This window comes from Lithobates pipiens, unplaced genomic scaffold (assembly GCF_037356315.1).
Source record: "Lithobates pipiens isolate NorthernLeopardFrog02 unplaced genomic scaffold, aLitPip1_a1.2 Scaffold_13, whole genome shotgun sequence".
NCBI classification, from domain to species: domain Eukaryota; kingdom Metazoa; phylum Chordata; class Amphibia; order Anura; family Ranidae; genus Lithobates; species Lithobates pipiens.
Genome location: NW_027507718.1, coordinates 230,428,810 through 230,452,576, shown reverse-complemented (window position 1 = coordinate 230,452,576; position 23,767 = coordinate 230,428,810). Strand labels below are relative to the sequence as shown.

Sequence of the window (23,767 nt, the reverse complement as noted above, 5' to 3'; positions counted from 1 at the left end):
AGCTTGACTTAGAAACGATGGGATCTCATGTCTCATCACCACATACCTAGGTCAAAGCATGTGGCCTTTAACATTTGACATTTAGTAGTCTTTTCCGTATGGGCCATTTAAAGCCCAACTTTAGTCAATACTATTTATTTTTATTTTTTTACTTTGAATAGACTTGGGAAGAGTAGCTGAGAAGATTCTACCTCTACTTCCTGTGGCAATAGGACACGAAAAGACAGGTGTAGTTATCACTGGGACAGTGTTCTGGAATTTCTATAGATAGGCAACTCCCTATCCTCAGATTGATTAGTGGTTCCAAATTAATAGCTTCTGCAGTAGAGAACAGACACAAAAAGATACATCTTTCCAAATAACTGTTTTAGTTTTTTGTACACATGATTACATAGGTATCACATTAATATTACAATTGTACGTTTATAGTAACAAGGGGCATAACATAGGCAGGCTAATTTCTTATGAAGACTCAAAAAGAATGCAAATGTAATTGAAACACTATTGGCGCCACATGCAATACATAGACAAAGCAAACAAAATAGAATGCAGTTATATACAGAATGTACAATTTATTTTACAAACAAGAAGGCACAGGCAGTAATGATAACCTGATAGATGTTATCTAACCATTCTCCATTTCACGGAAAAAAAAAATTAAAAAGTTAATTGTTCCCAAGATATTCAATACACATGGGTTATACTGTTGCCTGAAGGAAGATTTGGACAATAACAAAAAAACGAAAAAAGGGAAAGTTCCCTCTAGTAGTTATTGCCCCTACCTGTAAGATCCGGTCACTTAAGGAGGTATTCAATCAAGCAGTTGGTGGTGGTTTCAGGCCAGACAGCTGAATTCTTGGCTCATCTCTCCAGTCAGCTAATTGAGAGGACCTTGAGCTCATTAGCTATTTGTTTTTCTCTTCAACAGCCCTGTGTAGTTGTGTCTGTGCATTGGCATATCTAGACAGTGATGCCAAATTGGTCTAATTTACCGCAGCTACCCTTTTACAGGTCTCAAAGAATATAGATTAAGTCTCTCATAACTGCTCTTTTTTTTTTTACGTGATTTTGGCAACTATCATTTTATCATTTTACTAATACTAGGGCCCTTCAATTTACACTTGTCTTACTCTGCCATTTAGGTTAAAGTGACCCTGCCACCACAATTGGTATTGCTTATAGATTTCTCAAAAATTGTAGACTATGCTCAACCTTGCTTGTGGTGGCTCAACCCATTTTTTTTTTTTTTTTACCTCAACTAGGCAACTGTATGTTCTTTGCCAGGTTTCACACATTTGAATTTGAGTCCCAAATGGTTTGTGATTTAGTTCAGGACCTTATGTCAGGAGCCTTTTTATGGTATTTAAAGGCTACTTAATTCAATTTGCATTAAAATACTTTAAGTGTCAGGGATGTAGTTAGACATGGGCAGGTTTGTTTATATTGCAGTTTTTGCTATCATGTTTTTATGTATATGGGTTTATTATTTTTTTATTGTATTTTTAGTAGTGTAGTGAGTGTGTGTTTTATGTATATCTGCATTTCATTGTATGATCTTGTATTATACAATGATTATAGAGTTACTGGTTTAGATGGTACCTTCTTTTGCCAGGCCCACTTCTGGCTTCCATAGACATTCAAGATGTCTATCGGCACTACCCCCAAGTGAGTGTTTGTTTTTCTTCAGAAAACGATTGGGGTTGTAAACTCAAATTTTGGGCGCAAACAGGTTGTCTTTGCACAGCTGTTTGGAGGGCTCTAGGTCTGATTATCTTCCTGCTGTATGTGGTTTAATTTGCTTGCTTCCATACTTGGATTTTGCAAAGGAAATATCCTGTCCAGGTTGTACAAATATCTGCTTTTCAGTGAAAAGTGTATCCAGCCTCAGACACAAGCTGTCTTGCTGTGTTGAATAAACCTTTCCAATACTATCAGCAGGTCTTTCCTTAAAGCGGGAGTTCCGCCTTTGTTTTTGTTTTTTGTTTGTTTTTTAAAGTCAGCAACTACAAATACTGCAGCTGCTGACTTTTAAAATAAGGACACCTACTCGCCCAGTGCGCCCGCAATGTCGGCACCCAAAGCCGATCTCTCGATCGGCTCTCGGGTGCTGCCGCCGCCATCTTCGGTATAGGAATCAGGAAGTGAAGCTTTGCGGCTTCACTTCCCGATTCCCTACTACGCATGCGCGAGTCACGCTGCGCAATAAGGATGGTCCCCCCTGTCTCTGGGATCCGTGTGTTTCCCAGCAGACAGCGAGGGCCCCGCAGGAAGTGGCATAATATCTGCAGAATCTGTGGCTATCTATGCCTGGAAGTGGGTGCAGATACCTGTATTATACAAGTATCTACACCCCCTCCCCACTGAAAGGTGCCAATTGTGGCACCGGAGGGGGGGAGGGTTCCGATAATCGGAAGTTCCACTTTAGGGTGGAGCTCTGCTTTAAGCTTGAGAATTCTTATGATGGACTAAAGCCTTTACTGTTGGGGCAGAGCTCTGGGCACCTGTTTGATGCAGTATGATTGGTCGGTGTCTGAACATGCAATCAATCCGCTGGACCTATAGGCGATTTGTCTATCCTTACGTTATTATACTGTGCTATTATGCAGGCCACCCAGTTAGGGAAGCACATCCTTGAGTAGGCAGAATGGCTTGTTCTAACACTGTCTGTGATCCACATTCCTGGTGTGGAAAATTAGCAAGTAGATTTTCTCAGCCATCAACCCCTAGATTTTGAGGCAAGTTCATTGCCAGTCAAAGCATCTTATGGTGAGTGCGGCAAATGATGTGTTAGCTCTGTGGGATCACTGCTTTCTGATATTGGTAGCTACTTGAGATCACTATACTGAAACTGAAAAGAACTGGAAGCAACACGTGTTGTTCTCATACATCTAGACTTAATACACAGACTTAATTCGTCTGCTTGCTGACACACTGTGGCATCAGTTGAACGTTTTCAAGCCTGTTGTCTTGGGGTCCAGTTTTACACTCTGCTTCTCTTGGTTGTTGAAGCCCAGGTGGTGGGAGACGGAGGCCTTGCCAAATTTGTCAAGCCGCACTCTGTGTTAATGGACACACACAGCTGGTTCAGAAGGGAGCACGCATGAGTGCCCCCAAGTGGCTTGCTATGGGGGCATTGTTCAGGGGGTAGGAGTGAATAGCACTGGCGGGAGATCCCAGAAGAGGGGGATCAGGGCTGCTCTGTGAAAAACCATTGCACAAAGCAGGTAAGTTTAACATGTTTGCTTTCTAAATAAAAATATATATGGGGGGGAGGGAAACAATAATATATATATATATATATATATATATATATATATATATATATATATATATATATATATAAATTATAGAGAGAGATATGGATATCTATATCTCTCTCATATATATATATAATTATATATAGATAGAAATATTATATATAGATAGAAAATTATATATAGATATATCTATATATCTCTCATATATATGTGTGTGTATATATATATATATATATATATATATATATATATATATATATACATTTTATTTTTTTGAGATGTATCCAGGATTAGACCCAAGTATTCCAAAGAATGCTGAAGAGCAGATTTGTTGAAGTTGATCACATAGCAAAATGCCTGGAACGGACTTTTAGAGATTTACAAGGAAGATAAATCCTAGTTTGTAGACTCTAACTTTCACACACATTAAATAATACAGCGATTTGAGTTCTTTTTACCAAAAAATGTAGCAGAATACATTTTGGCCTAATTTTATAAAGAAAGATTATTTATTTGCAAATTGTTATAAAAGAAGCGTTTATAAGGCAAAAAGATAAAAAAATTATTGGTGATTACCACCAAAAGAAAGCTCTGTCAAAGAAATGCTAACAATTTCATTTGGGCGCAGTTCTGCATTTGTTTTTTTTTTCTTTTGCCCCTGAATTTGGAGGCTAACAATGGTGTTATTTTAAAGTGATTGGAAAGCTATATACTGTAGCTATACAGTTGGCACTCGAAAAATTTGAATATCGTGCAAAAGTTAATTTATTTCACTAATGCAACTTAAAGGCTGAAACTAATATATGAGATAAACTCATTACATGCAAAGCAAGAAAGTTCAAGCCTTGATTTGTCATAATTGTGATGTTTATGGCTGACAGCTCATGAAAACTCCAAATCCATAATCTCAGAAAATTAGAATATTGTGAAAAGGTGCAATATGCTAGGCTCAAAGTGTCCCACTCTAATCAGCTAATTGAGCCATAACACTGAGCCTCTAAATGGTCTCTGTCTGGTTCAGTAGGAATCACAATCACAGGAAAGACTGTTGACCTGACAGTTGTGCAGAAAACCATCATTGACACCCTCCATAAGGAGGGAAAGCCTCAAAAGTTAATTGTAAAGAAGTTGGATGTTTACAAAGTCTTCCTTCCAAAAAAGATAGTTCTTTCTCTAAGAGCTCATGGTCGACACAGTGCGATGTGCCTTGAGATTTCTGGGTCTAATAAGAGCCTTCTTTTGAGGTAGTACCTTTGTCCAATTCCAATCAAGAACTCTCCAATTGAACATTTAAGCAGCATGAAAAAAGCAGGTTCTTTCTTTGGATCTAACCCATGCTTGCTCTTATCAACTTTTTTCTGTGAAAATTAGAAAAACTTTCCTTCCATAAAATTGGAAAAGTGCTTACAGCAGATGCAAATTTGTCAGGCTGGAGAGGAGTCAATACAGTTCACAGAACATGATCAGTGACCACATTTCCCTATTACCAAAATGGAGCTCAGCACTGTCAGGTTGTCCCTCCAACATTGGACTCCACTTCTAAAGGTACATCCAATTTGCGTGCAGACAGACAATGCCACCACAGTGGCATATATCAAATATCAGGAGGACCAGAGGACACCGGCTGCCTTAAAGAGGAAGTAAACCCGGATGAGTTTACTTCCTCTTTCATTCCCTGCAAAGGTAAAGCATAATGGACTACTATGCATCGCATAGTAGCCCATTATGTGTCACTTACCTGACACAGGAGCCAGCGAAGTCACTGCTGTGCCCTGTAGTCCGGCGCATCCATCTTCTCGGTGGGGGTCTCGCAGATCCGCTGCTGTCATTCGGCGAAGCCGTGATGACGTCACTCCCCCGCATGCGCACGGGAGCCGAGACTTCGTCATCGGCGATGCCACGCTCAGTGCGCCTGCGCGCCACAGTCTACGGTGCATGCGCCGTAGACAGCGGTGCCCGTCTTCGGGCAAATATCTCCTAAACCGTATAGGTTTGGGAGATATTTCTTGGACCTACAGGTAAGCCTTAATCTAGGCTTACCTGTAGGTCAAAGTGGTTTGTAAGGGTTTACAACCACTTTAAGGTAAACAAACCAGATTCCATCATCCTGGGCAAAAATTCACCAACCAACAATATATATATTTTTTTGCGGTCCACAACGCAAGTGTGGACAACTGGCAGGCGGATTATTTCAGCTGTCATCACTTGGACCAGGGGGAAATAACACTTCATCTGGATTTGTTCAATCTGATATGCCAAAAATGGAGGATTTGGAACACAGCCTCCACATTCAACGACAAACTACCTCTGTCTATATGCAGGTAAAAAACCTGTGGCTATATGTCCTATAGATGCATAGAGCAGGGCTCAGGAGTGAGCATGCACCAGCTTGCTATTGGGTATATACTGTTCAAAGGGTGGACCAGAGAAGAAGAGGCTCTGGGGTTCTGTGTAAAACCATTGCACAGAGCAGGTAAATATGACATGTTTTTGGTATTAAAAAAAAAGAAAAATAGATGACGAATCCTAATCGCTTTAATTAAATTTCTGTGATTCCTATCCATATATATGCAACAATGTACCCATATATCCCTGTGACAGTTATTCTGTTAATACTGAGCTAAAGTATGCATTGCCTACCTTCCCTCAATTGATTGTGTCTCCTCCTTTACTGCTGACATCTCTTGTGTTTTCAGCCATCTTGATTGATATATGTATGGGAATTATTTCATTCTTGCACCAAGACAAGCCAGGATTGTACACTAATCAACTTGTTTGCTTCTCAGGGTGCTGTTGTGGAGTAGTCATAAAATTAGCACTAACAGTAAAAATAGCAACAAGCTTGTAAAATAAAGATTTTTAACAGGTAAAAATAGACAAGTTAACATTGAAAATAAAGACATTTTAAAATGTATCTAAATCATTACAAATCCCCTTAAAGCGGTTCTTCAGACATATCTTGAAAAATAAAGCCAGCAGCTACAAAAACTGTAGCTGCTAACTTGTAATAAACAGACATAGCGCCGTTCTTCACCGGCGCTGGCATCTCAACTCAACTCCAATGTTTTAATAATCCTTGTTTTAATTTAAAAAAAAAAACAATTGTGTGTTTTTTTTATTTTTTCAGAAGGATAGTTTTTACAAGCCTGCAGTGTCTTCCCACGTATATTCATTTTATCAGCAAGGTAAAGGTAATTTACTTTCTATGAGTGTTATAATAATAATAGTAGATCAAAAAATGTGTGTTTTCAAATTATATGGGTGATATACAATCAATGTAATCCACTTCAGAAGAGTGTTCACATTAAGCCCTTGTTCACATTAGCTGCAGGTTTTTTCGCACGATTTCAAAGCCACGTGTCAGTGCGACTTGGAAGACCTGTCAAATCGCATGACAAGTCGCTCCAACGTGAACGAGGGCTAAGGGGCATTTTCATAAAGTGGTAAATCTGACACCAAACATTCATTACAGGAAAATATTCCTGGTGCATGTATCTTAAATGACATCGATTAAACTCTTGTTCACTGCTTTATGAATATGCCCTGAAAAGTCTTGCTATTTTCATTAAGAACATGGCAGAAAATTGCCTGCTGTATAAATGTAAGCCATGTGTTCTGTGCTGCACTCCGAGATGAGGAGGTTACAGGAAAGTCACTCAATATCCATGTTATTTTAATATATATTTTAATTTTTAAATTTATATAATTTGACATGTTTGTGATTTATGTTGTGTATGGTTATATCTAGCACTTATACATCTCGTTTCTATCAACTCTCTTTCCCCTAGGCTTTCCTTACAGTCAGAGAAGTAAAGCCCTGATCACCTTATTATTAATTGTATTAATCTTGCCCCTCTACTTGCTCAGTATACAAGAACTGAAGTTTTATTTACACATTTGGCAAGGACTGCTGTTCCTCTGAAAAGGAACCCACAGACATCTCTTTTCAGAACCTTTTGGCACATGTTGAAGAGGTGACATTGCCTCTGTATCGCCTATTTTAAACCCATAAATGGCACAACCTGTTGCAGTGCAGCTCCATTTGTTAGAATGGGTCACCAAGCATGACAGGAGAGTTGGTTATTGCCTCAGCATTGTGCCGGCAGCATGTGTATACCCCTGTCCACTGCCTTCGGAGCTTAAGGTGGGGTGATTGGGGGGGGGGTGTTGGGGCAGTAAAAAACAAGATTCAACCATGTGCTTTTACTGTCCCCCAAGCACAAGCGTAAACAAGCCCTAAAATGTGCTACTGTGCAAAAGCTATTATTATACTTTATAGAATAAATCTATTCCTATTCTATAAATCTTATACTATGCAATCTATGAAAGATGTAAAGGGATGTGGAATGTTTGACAATTTTTGTCCAATTAGCAGCATAAATGTATTCACACTGACTTATTTTATAGTTGTTGGGGTCCTTTCACACAGGCTTGTCCATGTACGAACTCTGCTTTGCTCAGCAAGGACTGCGCCACTGTTCCCTGCTGAGCAGGCAGATGACAGGTCTGTCTCCGCTCACTGTGCGGAGATGGACCTGTCAAAACCCCACTGTCTTCTATGGAGATCGGATGAAAACGGACCGCCTGTCTGTTTTCATCCGATCCGATTCTCCAGACGGATGGAAAATAGGGTTTTCATCAGTCTGGATTTCACAGACAGGATCGGATTGGGTATCAGAGGACATGTCACCACTGACATCGGCTGTTCTGTAGGGCTTAATGGAGCATCCAGACGATCCTGATCAGAAAGCCCCGTGTGAAAGGCCCCTTACTTGCTCGTTGGCACTTTACATTTTTGCAGAACCTTTTGCATTAGTGCAGCTGCGATTTTAATCTGATTTTCAGTGCAGGTATGTAGTGCAACTTGGTTGTGTCTTTGAGTCTACTGCATTTTTCAAAAAGGAGGAGGAGACTGGATGCTGGTTGTTAAAGATCATTACCAACCTGCAAAAACCCATGTACATGAATTTTTATTGCGCTTCCGTTGAAGTCTATTCAGTCACAATCTCGCTGCAGCCGCACCAAATAAGCACTGAACCCTTTTCCAAAAACGTGTCATGCTGCACTGATGTGAATGGGCACCATAGAGAATAATTTAATTCTCATTGTGCGACTCAAAGTGCATTGCTTTTTCATGCTAAGGGTGCATGTTTATTCTTTCAGTTGGATGTTGTTTTTCCTTAACCATGATCTTCCCTTTAAACTGTAGTCATAAACAGCTGAAATAAAATGCTACACATGGATTAAAACTGAATTGTAGACATTAAACAGATGAGTTAAAGAGTTAAAGTGGTTGTAAACCCTTACAAACCACTTTGACCTACAGGTAAGCCTAGATTAAGGCTTACCTGTAGGTCCAAGCAATATCTCCTAAACCTATATGGTTTAGGAGATATTTGCCCGAAAACGGGCACCGCTGTCTATGGCGCATGCGCCGTAGACAGCGGCGTGCAGGCGCACTGAACGCGGCAGTTCCAAAAATGGAGCTGCCGCATTTGTCGACTCCCGTGCGCATGCGCGGGAGTGACGTCATCGCGGCTTCGCCGAATGACAGCGGCGGAGCTGCGAGACGCCACCAGCAAGATGGATGCGGCGGACTACAGGGGACAGCGCGACTTCGCTGGCTCCTGTGTCAGGTAAGTGACACATAATGGGCTACTATGCGATGCATAGTAGTCCATTATGCTTTACCTTTGCAGGGAAAAAAAGAGGAAGTAAACTCATCAGGGTTTACTTCCTCTTTAAAGGCCAATTTACTATTGAAATCAACATATTTATGAACACTTGAAGCAAATCGTTTAACTGCTGTAGGCCGGTTCAGTAAAGGAATGGAATCTTGTCAGACAACCCATTGCACACATAGTTTTTTTGGTAGTACACGGAACTACATTTCTCACAACAAAAAAAGAATTGACTGTAAAGCGGTATTTTAAAATGCAATATATTGCAGCTTGCTAATCCCAACCCCCTTTACACCAGCTACAGCTTTAAATGGGCTGCGATGCCGTGGCTGGTAGGAGGTTCCTGATATTTCTGCATTATTATTAGTTGCACAGTGCTGACGTCATTTTGGAGCCTGTCCTAACGCCTCCCGATAATCCATATGTGACTCTGAGTTGACAATGACAGTTTAGTCAGAGTTTTGGACACATTTGACCCATACACAGTACTGTACAGTTTTAGGCAGGTGTGGAAAAAAATCTGCAAATGAAGAATAGTTTCAGAATTTAGTGGTAATTGTTTATTTTTATTAATTCACAAAATGGAAAGTAAATCAACAGAAGAGATAATCAAACCAATATTTGGTGTGACCACCTTTTGCCTTCAAAGCAGCAATAATTCTTCTAGGTGCACTTGCACACAGTTTTTGAAGGAACTCAGCAGGTTGGTCCAAACATCTCCATGGATTTTCTGTGGATGTAGGCTGCCTCAGATCCTTCCGCCTATTCATGTAATCCCAGACAGACTCTACGTTCAAACCAGGGCTCTGTGGGGGCCAAACTCATGGAAGACACCTTTTGGACAGCAACATTGCCAATTTGGGGAGAGGGTAGTGTTAGATCTTTTTATATGGTTTCTTTCAATACCACTTTTGCTGGACTGCTTAATCTGTTAAAGAATGTTGAAAAATAACTGACCCAATGGCCGGGTCGCCAGGTGAAAAAGGGAAAAAGCCCAAGAAAGGAAAAATATTTACAGTCACCACATCTAAAGACTAGCAAGCTACAATATCATTTTTTATTTTAATTTTTTCATGGATTTGACAGGTTGCACCCTGTTATCGGCAATGGAACTGTTTAAATCGCACTGACATTGCGGCTTTTAAATTGTTTCATTATCAAGTGAAGTCTTGCGATTTTAAAGTCTGATTCGCTGTGAACGGGGGGCTTAATACCACAGGCTGTTGTCTGATCTATTGGCCATTGCAGTACTGGTTTGTCTACATTCTGAACAAAACCATTGTAACCTTCTGTGCTGTTGTCATTAATCAAATCTATTACTGCAGTATTGTTGATGGTGCATTATTGTACTCCATGAAATCACTGTAGAATTATATTTTTGAAAGTTTAAAATACATCTTTTATGTTCCATGAATTATTGTATTCTGTTACTCATTTTCAAATTATACCTATTGCAGTGCTTACTGAGCTTCTAACAATTAGATCGTGTTTTCAAATATATATATATATTTTTTTAAATCTATTATCTTACAATAGTGTTGAATTTGAAATATAATTGATGGTGTGGGAGATTTTTTTTTTCTTCTTCTTTGTGAAGATCAGCTTTACACGTGTGTTGCAGAGCAGATTGTCAGTTAGCACTTGCTGTAGAGGAGTGCTAAAGTAATTTATCTCATGGCCACAATTGGCTGTTAAAAAAGCACCATGTGAAATTGTCTCTTTGATCACCAGTCCTAGAAGCTTAATCAATAATGGTTAGTTAAGCAGCAGGAGGGGTTTCTGGAATCATCGCTGGAAACTTTCAAAGCTAGAAATTCTGGGACATTGACAGAGTACCCAGAGCTGAGCATTGACTGAACTAAAGTATGGGGAATGCCAGTCTCAGAAGGGAGAAGGGCAGTGGTTCCCAACCTTTCTCTTCCAGAATCTCTGTATACAGCTCCTATCCAAAGAAGTGGGGCAGGAACTTTGTTTTGGAAAATGAGCTCTTGACATTTCGCATTTTTTCTGCACTACAAAAGAAAACTAACAGCAGATGTCAGCATGATGGTAGTCATTCCTATTCCAACTCAGCGTTTGCTTCTTTTTCAGCCTCATTGAAGGACCCTCATCGCATTGCTATTGTAGGTCCGGATGGGACTCATGTGCTGGGACGAGGGCCCGGAATGACTGTCACCAATAGAGGAAATTCAAGAGTGGAAATACAAGCAACGACAGGCAGCAGAACAGGGTGAGCACTACATTTTGTTAATTTAAAATGCATATATTGGTTAGAATGGACTTAAAAAAGAGTGACAAAAGGGATAGACTAAATTGAAGAGCCCCTTGTAGTAGAGTAGTTTGACTTCTAAACTTATGAAAAGGCAGTATTAACCCAAAACCAAAAATCAATTGTATCACAGCTTACCAATCATTAGATGTGGTGGCTGCCTAAAGTTTATTTTCTTTGGCTTTTCCCCCTCTGTTCTCACCTGTTGATTTGGCCAGTAAAACACAACCTGTATTAGTGATACATAACTAGAGGAATGAGAACAGGAGACAGCAGCATTATCAGTTTGGGGGGAGGGTAGTGTTAAACGTTTTAGCAGATTTAGAACCACTTTCAAATTAAAGCCAAACCTCAGTAACATAATCAGTTACAGCAAACATTTTTTTATTCCTTTTGGGATAAAGGTTGGAGTAAAAGCTGATCATTTTAAGTGCCCCACCACTGGTTCGTCTCAACCATGTAAAATGATGCATTCTGCTGGAGAGATTGTGCTGTGAAAAACAGACTTGATGGTTAGATTACCTGATGAAAATAGAAAAAAATAAGCCTAAAAAAGGAAACTAATACAGCCATTACATCTAAGAAATTGATGAGCTGCAATATAATGCTTGCTTTTGGGTTTAATACTGCTTTAGCTCACGTTTACTTTGGGCCAATTTAGCATGCAATTTGACATTCCTGGCAATGGCACCGTTCAAATCAGTGTGATGCCCACTTTGCGGCACCACATCAATTAAAAAAAAAAAAAAAAAAAAAAAAAGCAGTTCTTGTGCTACTTTTTTCCGACTTTGGGAGTGATTTGAATAGCCAGCTGTGCAGGAACCCACACAGATATCTGTCCAATTGCCCCTGAAGTTGTCCTGCATTTCTGGTTTGAAATAACACAAGTTCAGCTGATTTCAAACCTGCATCAGTGTGAACCTGGGCTTAAGGTAACAATATTATATAAATGTACATATTCACATCATTTGAAATATTCATATATATAATACAAGGTAAATGCTGTTCCAAATGTATACAGTTATATATTTGGACACAAGCACAATTTTTGGGGAATTTTTTCAGGTATTTACCAAAGCATATTCAAGCTATAGTTGTATAATGGATACAGGCTGAAAGTGCACACGCTCAGGTTTAATTTGAGGGTATATACATCCAAATCAGAGGAAGGGTTTAGAAATTACAGCACTTAAGAATAGCCATCCTCCTTTTTCAAAAGACCAAAAATAATTTGACAATTGAATCAAAAGCTGTTTCAGGGCCAGGTGTGGGCTACTCCTTCATTATTTCTTCATCAATTAAGCAGGTAAAAGGTCTGGAGTTGATTTTTAGTGTGGTATTTGCATTTGGAATCTATTACATCATGCCCTCAAAGAAGCTGTCCATGCAAGTGAAACAGGCCATTGTATGGCTTCAAAAATGAAACAAATCCGTCAGATAGCGGCAACATTATGAGTGGCCAAATCAGCAGTTTGGTACATTCTGTGGAAAAAATAAATGCACTAGAGAGCTCAGCAACATAAAAAGGACTGGATGTCCACGGAAGACAACAGTGGTGGATGAACACAGTATCCTCTCTATGGTAAAGAAAAACACATTCACAACGTCCAGACAAGTGAAGGACACCTCCAGGAGGTGGGCGTATCATTATGAAAGTCTACAATCAAGAGAAGACCTCACAAGAGCAAATACAGAGGGTTCACCACAAGGTACAAACCATTCATAAGCCGGAAGAATAGAAAATCCAGAATATACTTTGCCAAAAAAAATCTAGAAAAGCCAAACCAGTTCTGGAAAAGCATTCTTTGGACGGATGAAACTTGGATTAATCTGTACCAGAATGACGGGAAGAAAAAAAGTGTGGAAAAGGCTTGGAACAGCTCATGATCCAAAGCACACAACGCCATCTGTAAAACATGGTGAAGCCAGTGGCACTGGGTCATTGGTGTTTATTGATGTTATGACAGAAGACCAAAGCAGTCGGATGAATTCTGCAGTGTTTAGAGATGAACTGTCAGCCCAGATTCAGCCAAATGCAACAAAGTTGATTCACAGTACAGATGGACAATGATCCAAAACACACTGCAAACGCAACCCAGGAGCTTTTGAAGAAAAAGGTGGCATTTTCTGCAATGGCCGAGTCAATCACCTGATCTCAACCCAATTGAGCATGCATTTTACTTGCTGAAGGCAAGTTCCTATACACAAATTTAGAACACTGTAACACAGTAGTGATTAGTACTTTGGTATGGGTTACTTTTTGATTAGATGGCTCTATACATTAACTGCACAAGTTTTGCTTTTGTTTTCGAGATTACCAAAAACAGAGCAACTTTTATAAATGTATCACCTAAAGTCCTTTATGTAGCCTGTGAGATTGCATTTGAGACCTTTTTGTTCAATATAATTTGCGGCTACTGAATTGACATGAGAGAGTGTTCTACAAAAGAATCTTTTTTAGACTGTAATATAAAAGCTGTATGATCATGGTATATGTGTATATTGGTTTTTTGATGTATACGTAAATATTTATTACAGGATGATCTTCCTGACTTTGTGTATCCTGCGGTATTGCCCAGCGCCCTCCTTATGTTTCCCTGTTTTGTTTATACAGAGAGACCTATTCTATCTTCAGGTGGGAAGGTCCCCTTTAAATTGGCAAGTGTGCCTACATTATCCATGATTGCAATTTTTTTTTTTTTGGGCTGTTTCCCTGCCCCTTAATGCTCTGGAGTTTTCTGGAGCTTTGGTGGGTGGCCCTCAGGGCCGTAATGTGGTGCCTTGTGATGTATATATGTGTTGTGTTGTAATTCTGCTGCGTTTTATGCCGGGAACAACCCCGGAAGCAGGAGGGGACCAAGCCAATCAAGGAAGCGATAAATCGGCATAATTATCTGCCAGTGTATCAAACTTTTTCATGGAGGTTGATGATTACAGTGGTACTGAGGAGACATTGTCCACTCAACAGTGGGAGGTATATCCTGACCCTATTTAATGGTTGAAAGAGTATATAGTTCATTTTTGACATAAAGCACACATTATAGGTGTATCACCTGCCTCTATTGGTTGACAACATTGCCATGGTCATATTTAGACTAAAGCCCTTTTATGTAGTCTGCGTGATTGGCACTTTGGCATTTGAGAAAATTTGCTCATAATTTGCTACTAGTGAATTGCTACTACTGAGCCCTTACAAATAATATTAGATGAATGATGTTAAGTTCTATATACTGTATGTGTTTACATGTTAGTACAATACTAGCGAAGAGTCTAAATTTTTATATGAAATTGAATATCTTACCACCAAACCTAGAATATATATATTTTTTCCATATATTAGGCATTATATAGGTCCTTTCTGGCCCATGCTGTCCCCTGTTTGGCTGGTTGGTATGCCTCTCCTCTGTGGTCAGTATTATAGATGATTGGATGCATTCAACATTGAGAACTTAGTCTTGTTTGTAATTTGTATGAAACTATTGGATTATTGCTGCTCAAGATGTAGGTATTTTGGCACTTATACAAAATTGTATGGTATTTTTAAGTTTATATTATACAAATAAGCTGTAATTTGCATTGCAGATTACTGCCCCCAATTTATTCCTGAATAAGTGGGCATTGACCCAAGAAACACATTGAATTTTCAGTACCCTGATACCTACTTGAACAAAATAATGGAATTATGACTTGGGAATTAATTAATATAGTTGAATACAGTATCGGAGTATCTGAGGTCAATTTTAATATATACGAACCTTATATATGTGGAACAACATTTAACATGTATGTTATATTAATATTTCTAGTGGTGCAAATGTAATTTTATACATTATCTTGTCTTAAAAGTTCTTGGGGTTTTTGGAGATAATCAATTATTTATTAATATTATAGCTATCAATATCATTGCCCCCCCCCCCCCCCCTTACTGTTTTTAGATTAATTGTAAATTGGCACAGTGAATATAGTTCAAACAATAGAAAAAAATAAATAGAAAACCTCCTTATTCAGGACCCTATACACATACAGTGCCTTGAAAAGGTATACATGCCCCTTGAAATTTTCCACATTTTTTCATCTTGCAACCAAAAACGTAAATGTATTTTTTGGGGATTTTATGTGATGCTGATGCACAAACACCAAGTGGCACATAATTGTGAAGTGGAAGGAAAATAATAAATGTTTTTCAAAATTGTTTACAAATAAATATGTGAAAAGTGTGGCGTGCATTTGAATTCAGCCCCCCTAATGGCCCGTACACGAGGCACTGTATATCTGTAATGTTTGCATTAACAAAATCAATGGTATGTAATCCAAAGTTAAAGTATAACTAAAGGCAAAACTTATTTTTTTTAGTTTTAAACAGATTTGAGAGAGATTAGAAACCCTGTCAGGTTTTTATTGCGGCCTGTGGCATGGTTAGGGAGATTTACCCTCTTTCTTCCGTTTACCGTTATCAAGAGTGAAAGTAAAAGAAAATTTTGGGTTGTCTGTAGAACAGTAATATCGGGGAAATTTCCCAATGGGAACATTAGTTCTGCTGACAATAGAGTTTTGTTTTTTTCACTTTTTGTAGGAATTTCCTTTCACGTCCTGTTTTGGCTATGGGGCAGGAAGTGAAGGGATATCTCCCCCAATGGGGGGGGACAAAAAAAAATCTGACAGAGGTTAGTACCATCCCTTATGCTCTGCAAAATCTTTTAGTTCTACTTAAATATTGAGAAAGATATGTCTGTCTTCAGGATGGATCTTTAAATAGATGGTTACACTAAATTCTGGGCAGAATCAGGCCCATGAGATAGTGCAGTGGTCATCAGAGTAATCAGCAGGCGTGGGTAGATTTGGTGTACTGTAGTTCAAATATTTTCCCCCAAGCGTTAAAAAATATTATTTTGGGTGCCTCAACCTTGTCTTTTGTCTACCCACATATTTCTAGTATAAAATTAGAGTTCTCCTATACTAATCGCCCACCACAAAATCATTTTTTAGAAAATGGAATCAGGAATCAGTTTGCATAGGTGAGAACACCCATGCGATCCAATTCTAGTGTGGGGGAAAAACAAGTCCCTGCATTTTCTGTGCAAATCTAATGCAAGTTCAGCCATACAACTGTATGTACTTGCAGTGCGAGTGCGAATCACATGCAATCTGAGATTGTGCTAGTCTGAACCCAGGCTTAAAGTAATAGTAAAGTCTCGTGTTATGTTTGGTTTTTGTATATATATATATATATATATATATATATATATATATATATATATATATATATATATATATATATATATATATATATATAAAAAAAACATTATAATCCCCTACTCTGTGTAGTAGTTTTGCACAGAGCAGCCCAGATCCTCCTTTTCTCGGGTCTTTATTCGATGCTCCTGGCTCCTCCTTCCTGTTGAGTACACCCACAGCAAGTAGCTTGCTACGGGGCACCCGAGTCAAGCTGCAGCTCCGTGAATCCATTCAGACAGGAGCAGCGGTTCCCCCTCCCGCTGGATGCGGCGGTCCGTTTATCTTCAGGAGCAATCCGGGATGAGGGGATGGCTGTTGGTTTCTGGCCATCCCCTCTCGATCGCTCCTGGCGAATGAGAAGCTTCCTCCCACTGTGTATAGTAAACACAGGCAGGGAGGAAGTGATGTCATTCTCCTCAGGGCGGTCTTATTGACCGGACTACGAGGAGAAGACAGAAAGTAAGTGTACACCAACACTACACTGACATGTAGGCACACATAGGCACACAAACCCCCCCCCCCCCCCGATCACCCCTCCCCCCCCCCCCAGTCACAGTGTCACTGATTGCAGTGATCATTTATTTTCTGATCACTGCATTCAGTTCAGTTGTAAAAGTAAAAACTGTCAGGGCAGTTAGTGTTAGGTCTAGGGTAGCCCCCTACCACCCCCCAATAAAGGTTTAACCCCCTGATTGCCCCTAGAGTTAACCCTTTCACCCCCTTTTGCCAGTGTCACTAAACAATCGTTTTTCTGATCGCTGCATTAGTGTCGCTAGGTAGCTAGTTATTTTTTTAGGTTCACCGCCAGGTTTTTATATCGCTAGGTACCCAGATATACTACCCACTAATGGTTTTAACCCCCTGATTGCCCCTAGTTAACCCTTTCACCCCCTTTTGCCAGTGTCACTAAGCGATCATTTTTTCTGATCGCTGCATTAGTGTCGCTAGGTAGCTAGTTATTTTTTTAGGTTCACCGCCAGGTTTTTATAGCGCTAGGTACCCCCATATACTACCCAATAATGGTTTTAACCCCCTGATTGCCCCTAGTTAACCCTTTCACCAGCGATCACAGTATAAGTGTCACTGGTGACGCTGATTAGCCAGTTAGTTATTTAGGTTCCCCGTCAGGTTTTTATATAGCGCCAGGGACCCCCATATACTACCTAATAAAGATTTGAACCCCCTGATTGCCCCTAGTTAACCCTTTCACCAGTGATCACCGTATAAGTGTTACGGGTGACCCTGGTTAGTTTGCTTTTTATAGCATCAGGGCACCCACCATTTATTACCCAATAAAGGTTTAACCCCCTGATCACCCGGCGGGTGATATCAATTAGGTTTTAGGGTCAGGGTCTGCGTCGCCCCAGGCAGCGCTAGGTTAGTGCCAGTACCGCTAACACCCACGCGCAAAGCATAAACCTCCCGTAGTGGTATAGAATCTGAACAGATCAATATCTGACTGATCAGATCTATACTAGCGTCCCCAGCAGTTTAGGGTTCCAAAAAAACGCATTGTTAGCAGGATCGGCCCAGATACCTGATAGCACCTGCATTTTGCCCCTCCGCCCAGCCCACCCAAGTGCAGTATCGATCGATCACTGTCACTTACAAAACACTAAACACATAACTGCAGCGTTCGCAGAGTCAGGCCTGAACCCTGCGATCGCTAACAGTTTTTTTTGGTAGCGTTTTATATTTAAATCCGGAAGGCAGTGCTTGGTTTTTGGGGTCCCGTACGTGGCTAGGCTCACAAAAAGTCCACCACATGTGGTATCCCCGTACTCGGGAGAAGCATCAGAATTTATTTTGGGGTGTAATTTGACTTATGCCCATAGCATGTGTGAGCAATATATCATCTAGTGACAACTTTGTGCAAAAAAATAAAAAAAAATTTAATATTCCTGCAACTTGTGGCAAAATATAAAATATTTCATGGACTCAACATGCCTCTCAGTAAATAGCTTGGGTTGTCTAGTTTCCAAAATGGGGTAATTTGGGGGGGGGGGGGGGGGTTTGTGCTATTTTGGCATTTTATGGCCTTCGAAACTGTGATAGGTAGTGAGGAGTGAAATCAAAAATTTACACCCTTAGAAATCCTGAAGGCAGTGATTGGTTTTCGGGGTGCCGTACGCAGCTAGACTCCCAAAAAGTCCCACATATGTGGTATCCTCGTACTCAGGAGAAGCAGCAGAATATATTTTGGGGTGCAATTCCACATATAACTATGGCATGTGTGAGCAATATATCATTTAGTGACAACTTTTTGTAAACTTTTTTTTTTTTTGTCATTATTCAATCACTTGGGACAAAAAAAAATATTCAATGGGCTCAACATGCCCCTCTGCAATTTCCTTGGGGTGTCTACTTTCCAAAATGGGGTCATTTGGGGGGAGGGTTTGTACTGTCCTGCCATTTTAGCACCTCAAGAAATTAGATAGGCAGTCGTAAATTAAAAGCTGTGTAAATTCCAGAAAATGTACTCTAGTTTGTAGACGCTATAACTTTTACGCAAACCAATAAATATACGCTTATTGACATTTTTTTTTACTAAAGACATGTGGATGAATACATTTTGCCCTAAATGTATTACTAAAATTGAGTTTATTCTATTTTTCTTATAACAAAAAGTAGAAAATATCTTTTTTTTTTCTCAAAATTTTCGGTCTTTTTCCATTTATATCGCAAAAAATAAAAATTGCAGAGGCAATCAAATACCATCAAAAGAAAGCTCTATTTGTGGGAAGAAAAGGACGCAAATTTCGTTTGGGTACAACATTGCATGACCGTGCAATTACCAGTTAAAGCAGTGCAGTGCGAAATTGTAAAAAGACCTCTCTGGTCCTTAGGCTGAAAATTGGTCCGGTGCTGAAGTGGTTAAACACCTACTGATTACTTCACCTGTTTGGTCACATTTTTTTACATGTTAAATGAGAGGCTTCATCTTTTTAAGGGAGCATTGCGAACATCTTTATATGTATTTGAAGACCACCTCTCCCATTTCCCCTTTTAAACCTTTTGTTATTAAATGCACACATACTACATCAGTTTTGTTCATTATTCTTAGATCCGCAGCAGATATGGATGAATTGGACTCAAATTTTAGCAAACTAAAGATATTCACAGAAGACAATTTGTCTTTGGCCCCTTCAAGTACAGAGTCATTATTTGTGGAAGGTAAGGTTTTAAAAATTATTTCATTCTTGTTCTATCAGAGATATGCTTCCATTTTACACCCCAGGACATGGAGATTGTTTTCCCATATTCCTAAGTACACAAAACAGATTGTATATTTTTATTAAAAGATATCAAACTGAAAGCTATATGTGCTTTTAAGAAAAAACCCTGTAGAGCTCAATCAAGGGAACCAGATTTATGTATCTGTCAGAAATATGTACATAAATCTTTTGTTGGCTGGCTCTGAATTCAGACTATCTATATTGGACACACTTTTCTCGATGTGCTCCCTCCCCAGCCACTGTGCCAATCGCACTCACAGGAGTGCGACCAAGCAGTTTTTAAGTAAGGCAAGCAGAGCCCGATGGGAAGCTGAGAGACCCTATCAGGTCTGCCTTGCTTTTGACTGATAGTGCTCAGCAATGGGTATATCCATATAAACTATTCAGCTCATGAACGGATTTAAAATCGGCCCATTACCATCCAAAGTCAATTAAAAGCACTCAACAGATGCTGCGGCCATTGGGACTAGTTCCCCATTAGGTCTGCTTCTGTTGTGCGGTCATAATTTTCCAAATGTGTGCATTACCATATTTAGTTGATGACGCCACCAGTTGTCACATTAATAATTGCTTCCCAGCACAGGCATATCGCACTCTGAACACTAACTTATTACTGTAAATCCAGAGCTGGTCGTAATTACTACCGTTTTCCTAATCTTTGAACAGGCAGTAAATCTTTAAAGTGGCAGTAAACTCCCATGCATAATTTGTACCTATAGGTAAGCCTATAAGAAGGCTTACCTAATAGGTACTGTAAATATCTCCTAAACATGCACCGTTTAGTAGATGTAACCTGCTGAATGTACAGTAAATGTCACTGGCGAATGCACTCTGAAGGAACGGCCACCTGGAAAGTTCCTTCAGAGTCCTGTGACGTAAACAGCGGCTCCTGTGTGCTCATCGCGGCTCTGGTCACTCCTACAGCAAGAGAACCCGGAAAGGAAGACGGGGAAAATAGAAACCCTCTCAGTGGTGACAGCTCGCTGCTGGAAGTCTTCATTCTAGGTTCAGTCTCACATAATGTGCTAGTATACAATGCATACTGGCACATTATGGCTTTACCTTGTAGGTTCCAGAAAAAATAAAACACAGCAGTTTACTGCGGCTCTAAGAAAACAGTCATTGATTATTAAAGTCGTAGCCTGGGCTAAACCTCTCCTTTATTAAATCTGTTTCCAGTCCCATTCTAAATCCTATTCAAACTACCTTATAGAAGAAAGATGTGCATACTTGCCTATTGTGGGTGTGCTTCAATCCGGTTACATGATTGGCTCCAAGTGTCGGCTTCAGGGAGAGGAGGGACACAGGATGACGGATGCCCCATAATAAGCCTGTGGGTGATGAAGATTTCCCCTCATCTTGGGGAGGTTTTTACTTCTGGTCATGTCCCAGGGACAAGAAAATAAAGCGAGATCTTGCATCCAGGGAAGGGGGTGGGGTGGCCAGAATCTTATGGCTAAAAGCTTGGACAGTCAGCAGGCAACTCATGCATATGCCATTCCAAGGAAGATGTCTTTTTGATGAGGCACTTGACCAATTCATTCAAGAGGTCAGGCGTTGGGAAAGTTTTTTTCAGGGCAGAAAAAAAAGCAGGTCTCAGAATGCCCTGAATCGCCTCTTGCTCCAGTGAATCATTGTGCTAATACCACTACAAGCCAAATTCAAAGGATTTTACTCCAATCTGTTTGATACCAAAGCCCAATGGGGGTATTTGTCCTATTCTAAATTTAAAAAATCCCTTAATAAAGTAAAAAAATTTGCATGGAATCTGCAAAATCAGTAATCATCTTTCTGAGACAAGGAGAGTACATGACATTTATGGACGTTTAAAATGCCCGTTCCATGTTAACTACCATACCTTATCGGTGCTTAACATTCACAGACCAATTTAAGTTTGTTGCCCTGTTTTTGGCCTGTCCTCCTCCCTGAGTATTCACAAAGGTCTGAGCACCTCTGCTTGTCTGCCCTGCTCTGAACTCAGGGCAACAAAGTACCAGGTTGTCTGGATGACTTTCTGAAAGACTTCTCTCCTTTTCCTACTATAAGCATGTCCCAAATAATAATGTAACATTAGTTTCAGAGGGTCATCATCCCACAAGAGAATATTGATGATTTACATAATGCTAAGTTCAAGTAAGAAGAATAAAAACAAAAAGGATTTTTTAACTTTCTAAAATAAATGTGGTTGATATTTGTAATTTTACATCTTGGCACACTTTCACTCATGCTAGAACTCCCAATCTTATATTTGTTGTTTTTTTTATTTTTCAGAAGCATTTTATTCCTCAGTTAGATCTGAGTTAGAAGCTGATGCTGTTGAGCTTGAGACCGAGTCTTGGAGCAGTGCAGTTGAACCTCCATTTGCCAAAAAACAGAAGAAAGAGGTTATCAAGAGGCAGGATGTAATTTATGGTGAGAAATCCAATCTTGTATCCAATTGAATAGCTCACTTAATTCAAAATGTTTTTTTGTGACACATTTCCAGCTAATGTGTATTTTTAAAGTTTTTTTTTTTTTTTTTTTGCTGATCTCAGAACTAATGCAGACAGAAATGCACCATGTCCGGACACTTAAAATCATGTTGAAAGTGTACTGTCGAGCACTTAGGGAAGAACTGCATTGGAATAAGGAAATCGACCAACTTTTGCCTTGTCTGGATGAACTTCTGGAGTTGCATGGGCAGTTCTTGACTCGATTTAAAGAGAGGCGCAAAGAATCCTTAGAAGAGGGAAGTGATCGGAACTACATCATACAGAAGATTGGTGATATTCTTGTACAACAGGTAAAAGATCCCTTGTGTGCATATATCAATTGTAACATACTGATAAAACTTTATTATTTTGTTCTTTAAATATGATACGTTTTATAGTTTGCTAACAGTTCATATCCAATTTTGTGATACTCCTCAGATTATGTGATTGTGTTTTCAAATATTTTATAAAACACAACTGTATAGGAACTCCACCTTTTATGTTCTACAGAATTCCTCTTGCATCTAGTTCAACCAACTGAAAATCTCCATATAATACACTATACATGCACCTACAGTTCATCCAAAGGAAGGCAATAAAACCCTGTTAAAGTAGGGTCCAGTTTGCTCAGTGGAGGAAAAAATTCTGGATATTCCCTGAATCGACAATCCCCGGTGTTAATGCCTGTAAAAAATATCCAATTCTATTTTATGCGTTTAGGAATGCATCTTGCTCTTTTTTTTTTAAAAAAAACAATCTACTAAGCGGGCCAGAACTAATTTTTTTTCCTTACTAGCTCTTAGGCCCCTTTGACACGGCAAGCCCGCTCTGATCCGCCTGTCCATTTTTCAGGCAGATCCGAGCAGGCCATCCATTGACTCCTATGGGGAGATCGATGTCAGCGGAGATGTGTCCACTGACACCCGTCTGACATCCGATCCGCTAAAAACAGACGTATGGGGAAACTTTCCCCATCTGTCTTGGCGGATTGGATGAGATCTGATGAAAACGGACATGCTGTCTTTTTTCGTCTGCTCTCTCCATAGGAATCAGTGTTGCTCTGACAGGCCCCTCCCTGCTCAGTGAGCAGAGAAGGACCTGTCATCCGCCGGCTCAGTGGAGATCAACGGAGCACTAAATGGATCCGAATGAGGCCTAATTGTGAAGAAGCCTTTCCACCTACAAAAAAACAAGGTCATTTCTGAAAGGCATAGTGAGTCTTTTGAAAACTTCATTTTTGGCACACGTTTTTGGAAAAGGCAAAAAGATAAGATGTGTTTGTTTGTTTTTCCCCACAAAATTAAGATATTTCTAGCACACAGCATAGGCATACTTGGAATTACACCCCAGAACACATTCTGCTACTCCTCCCGAGACTGGCAATATCACATGTGTGAGACTTTCACAGCCTAATCCACATAGGCCCAAAATCCAAGGAGCCGCCTTAAAGTGGTATTAAACCTTCATTTTAAAAAAGAATAACGCATGTCATTCTTACCTGCTCTGTGCAGTGGTTTTGCACAGAGCAGCTCTAATCCTATTCTTTCTGGTCCCCGCTGGCACTCCTGGTCCCCCCCCCCCCCTCCCAAAGCAGTTTCCCCAGAGAAAGCCGCTTTTC

At 39.8% G+C, this 23,767-nt stretch overlaps 1 protein-coding gene across 3 annotated transcripts in view; it reads left to right on the top strand.

The window, feature by feature from the left end:
* The window catches only part of ARHGEF18 (Rho/Rac guanine nucleotide exchange factor 18), a 569,373-nt gene that overhangs the window by 440,368 nt on the left and 105,238 nt on the right, over window positions 1–23,767 (top strand). For all 3 annotated transcript variants that reach the window (XM_077476320.1, XM_077476319.1, XM_077476321.1), the window contains 5 exons: window positions 6,385–6,448; window positions 11,030–11,168; window positions 19,507–19,616; window positions 21,950–22,090; window positions 22,213–22,460. In XM_077476320.1, the coding sequence (XP_077332446.1) occupies window positions 6,385–6,448; window positions 11,030–11,168; window positions 19,507–19,616; window positions 21,950–22,090; window positions 22,213–22,460 (702 nt within the window). The remainder of the gene's footprint in view (window positions 1–6,384; window positions 6,449–11,029; window positions 11,169–19,506; window positions 19,617–21,949; window positions 22,091–22,212; window positions 22,461–23,767) is intronic.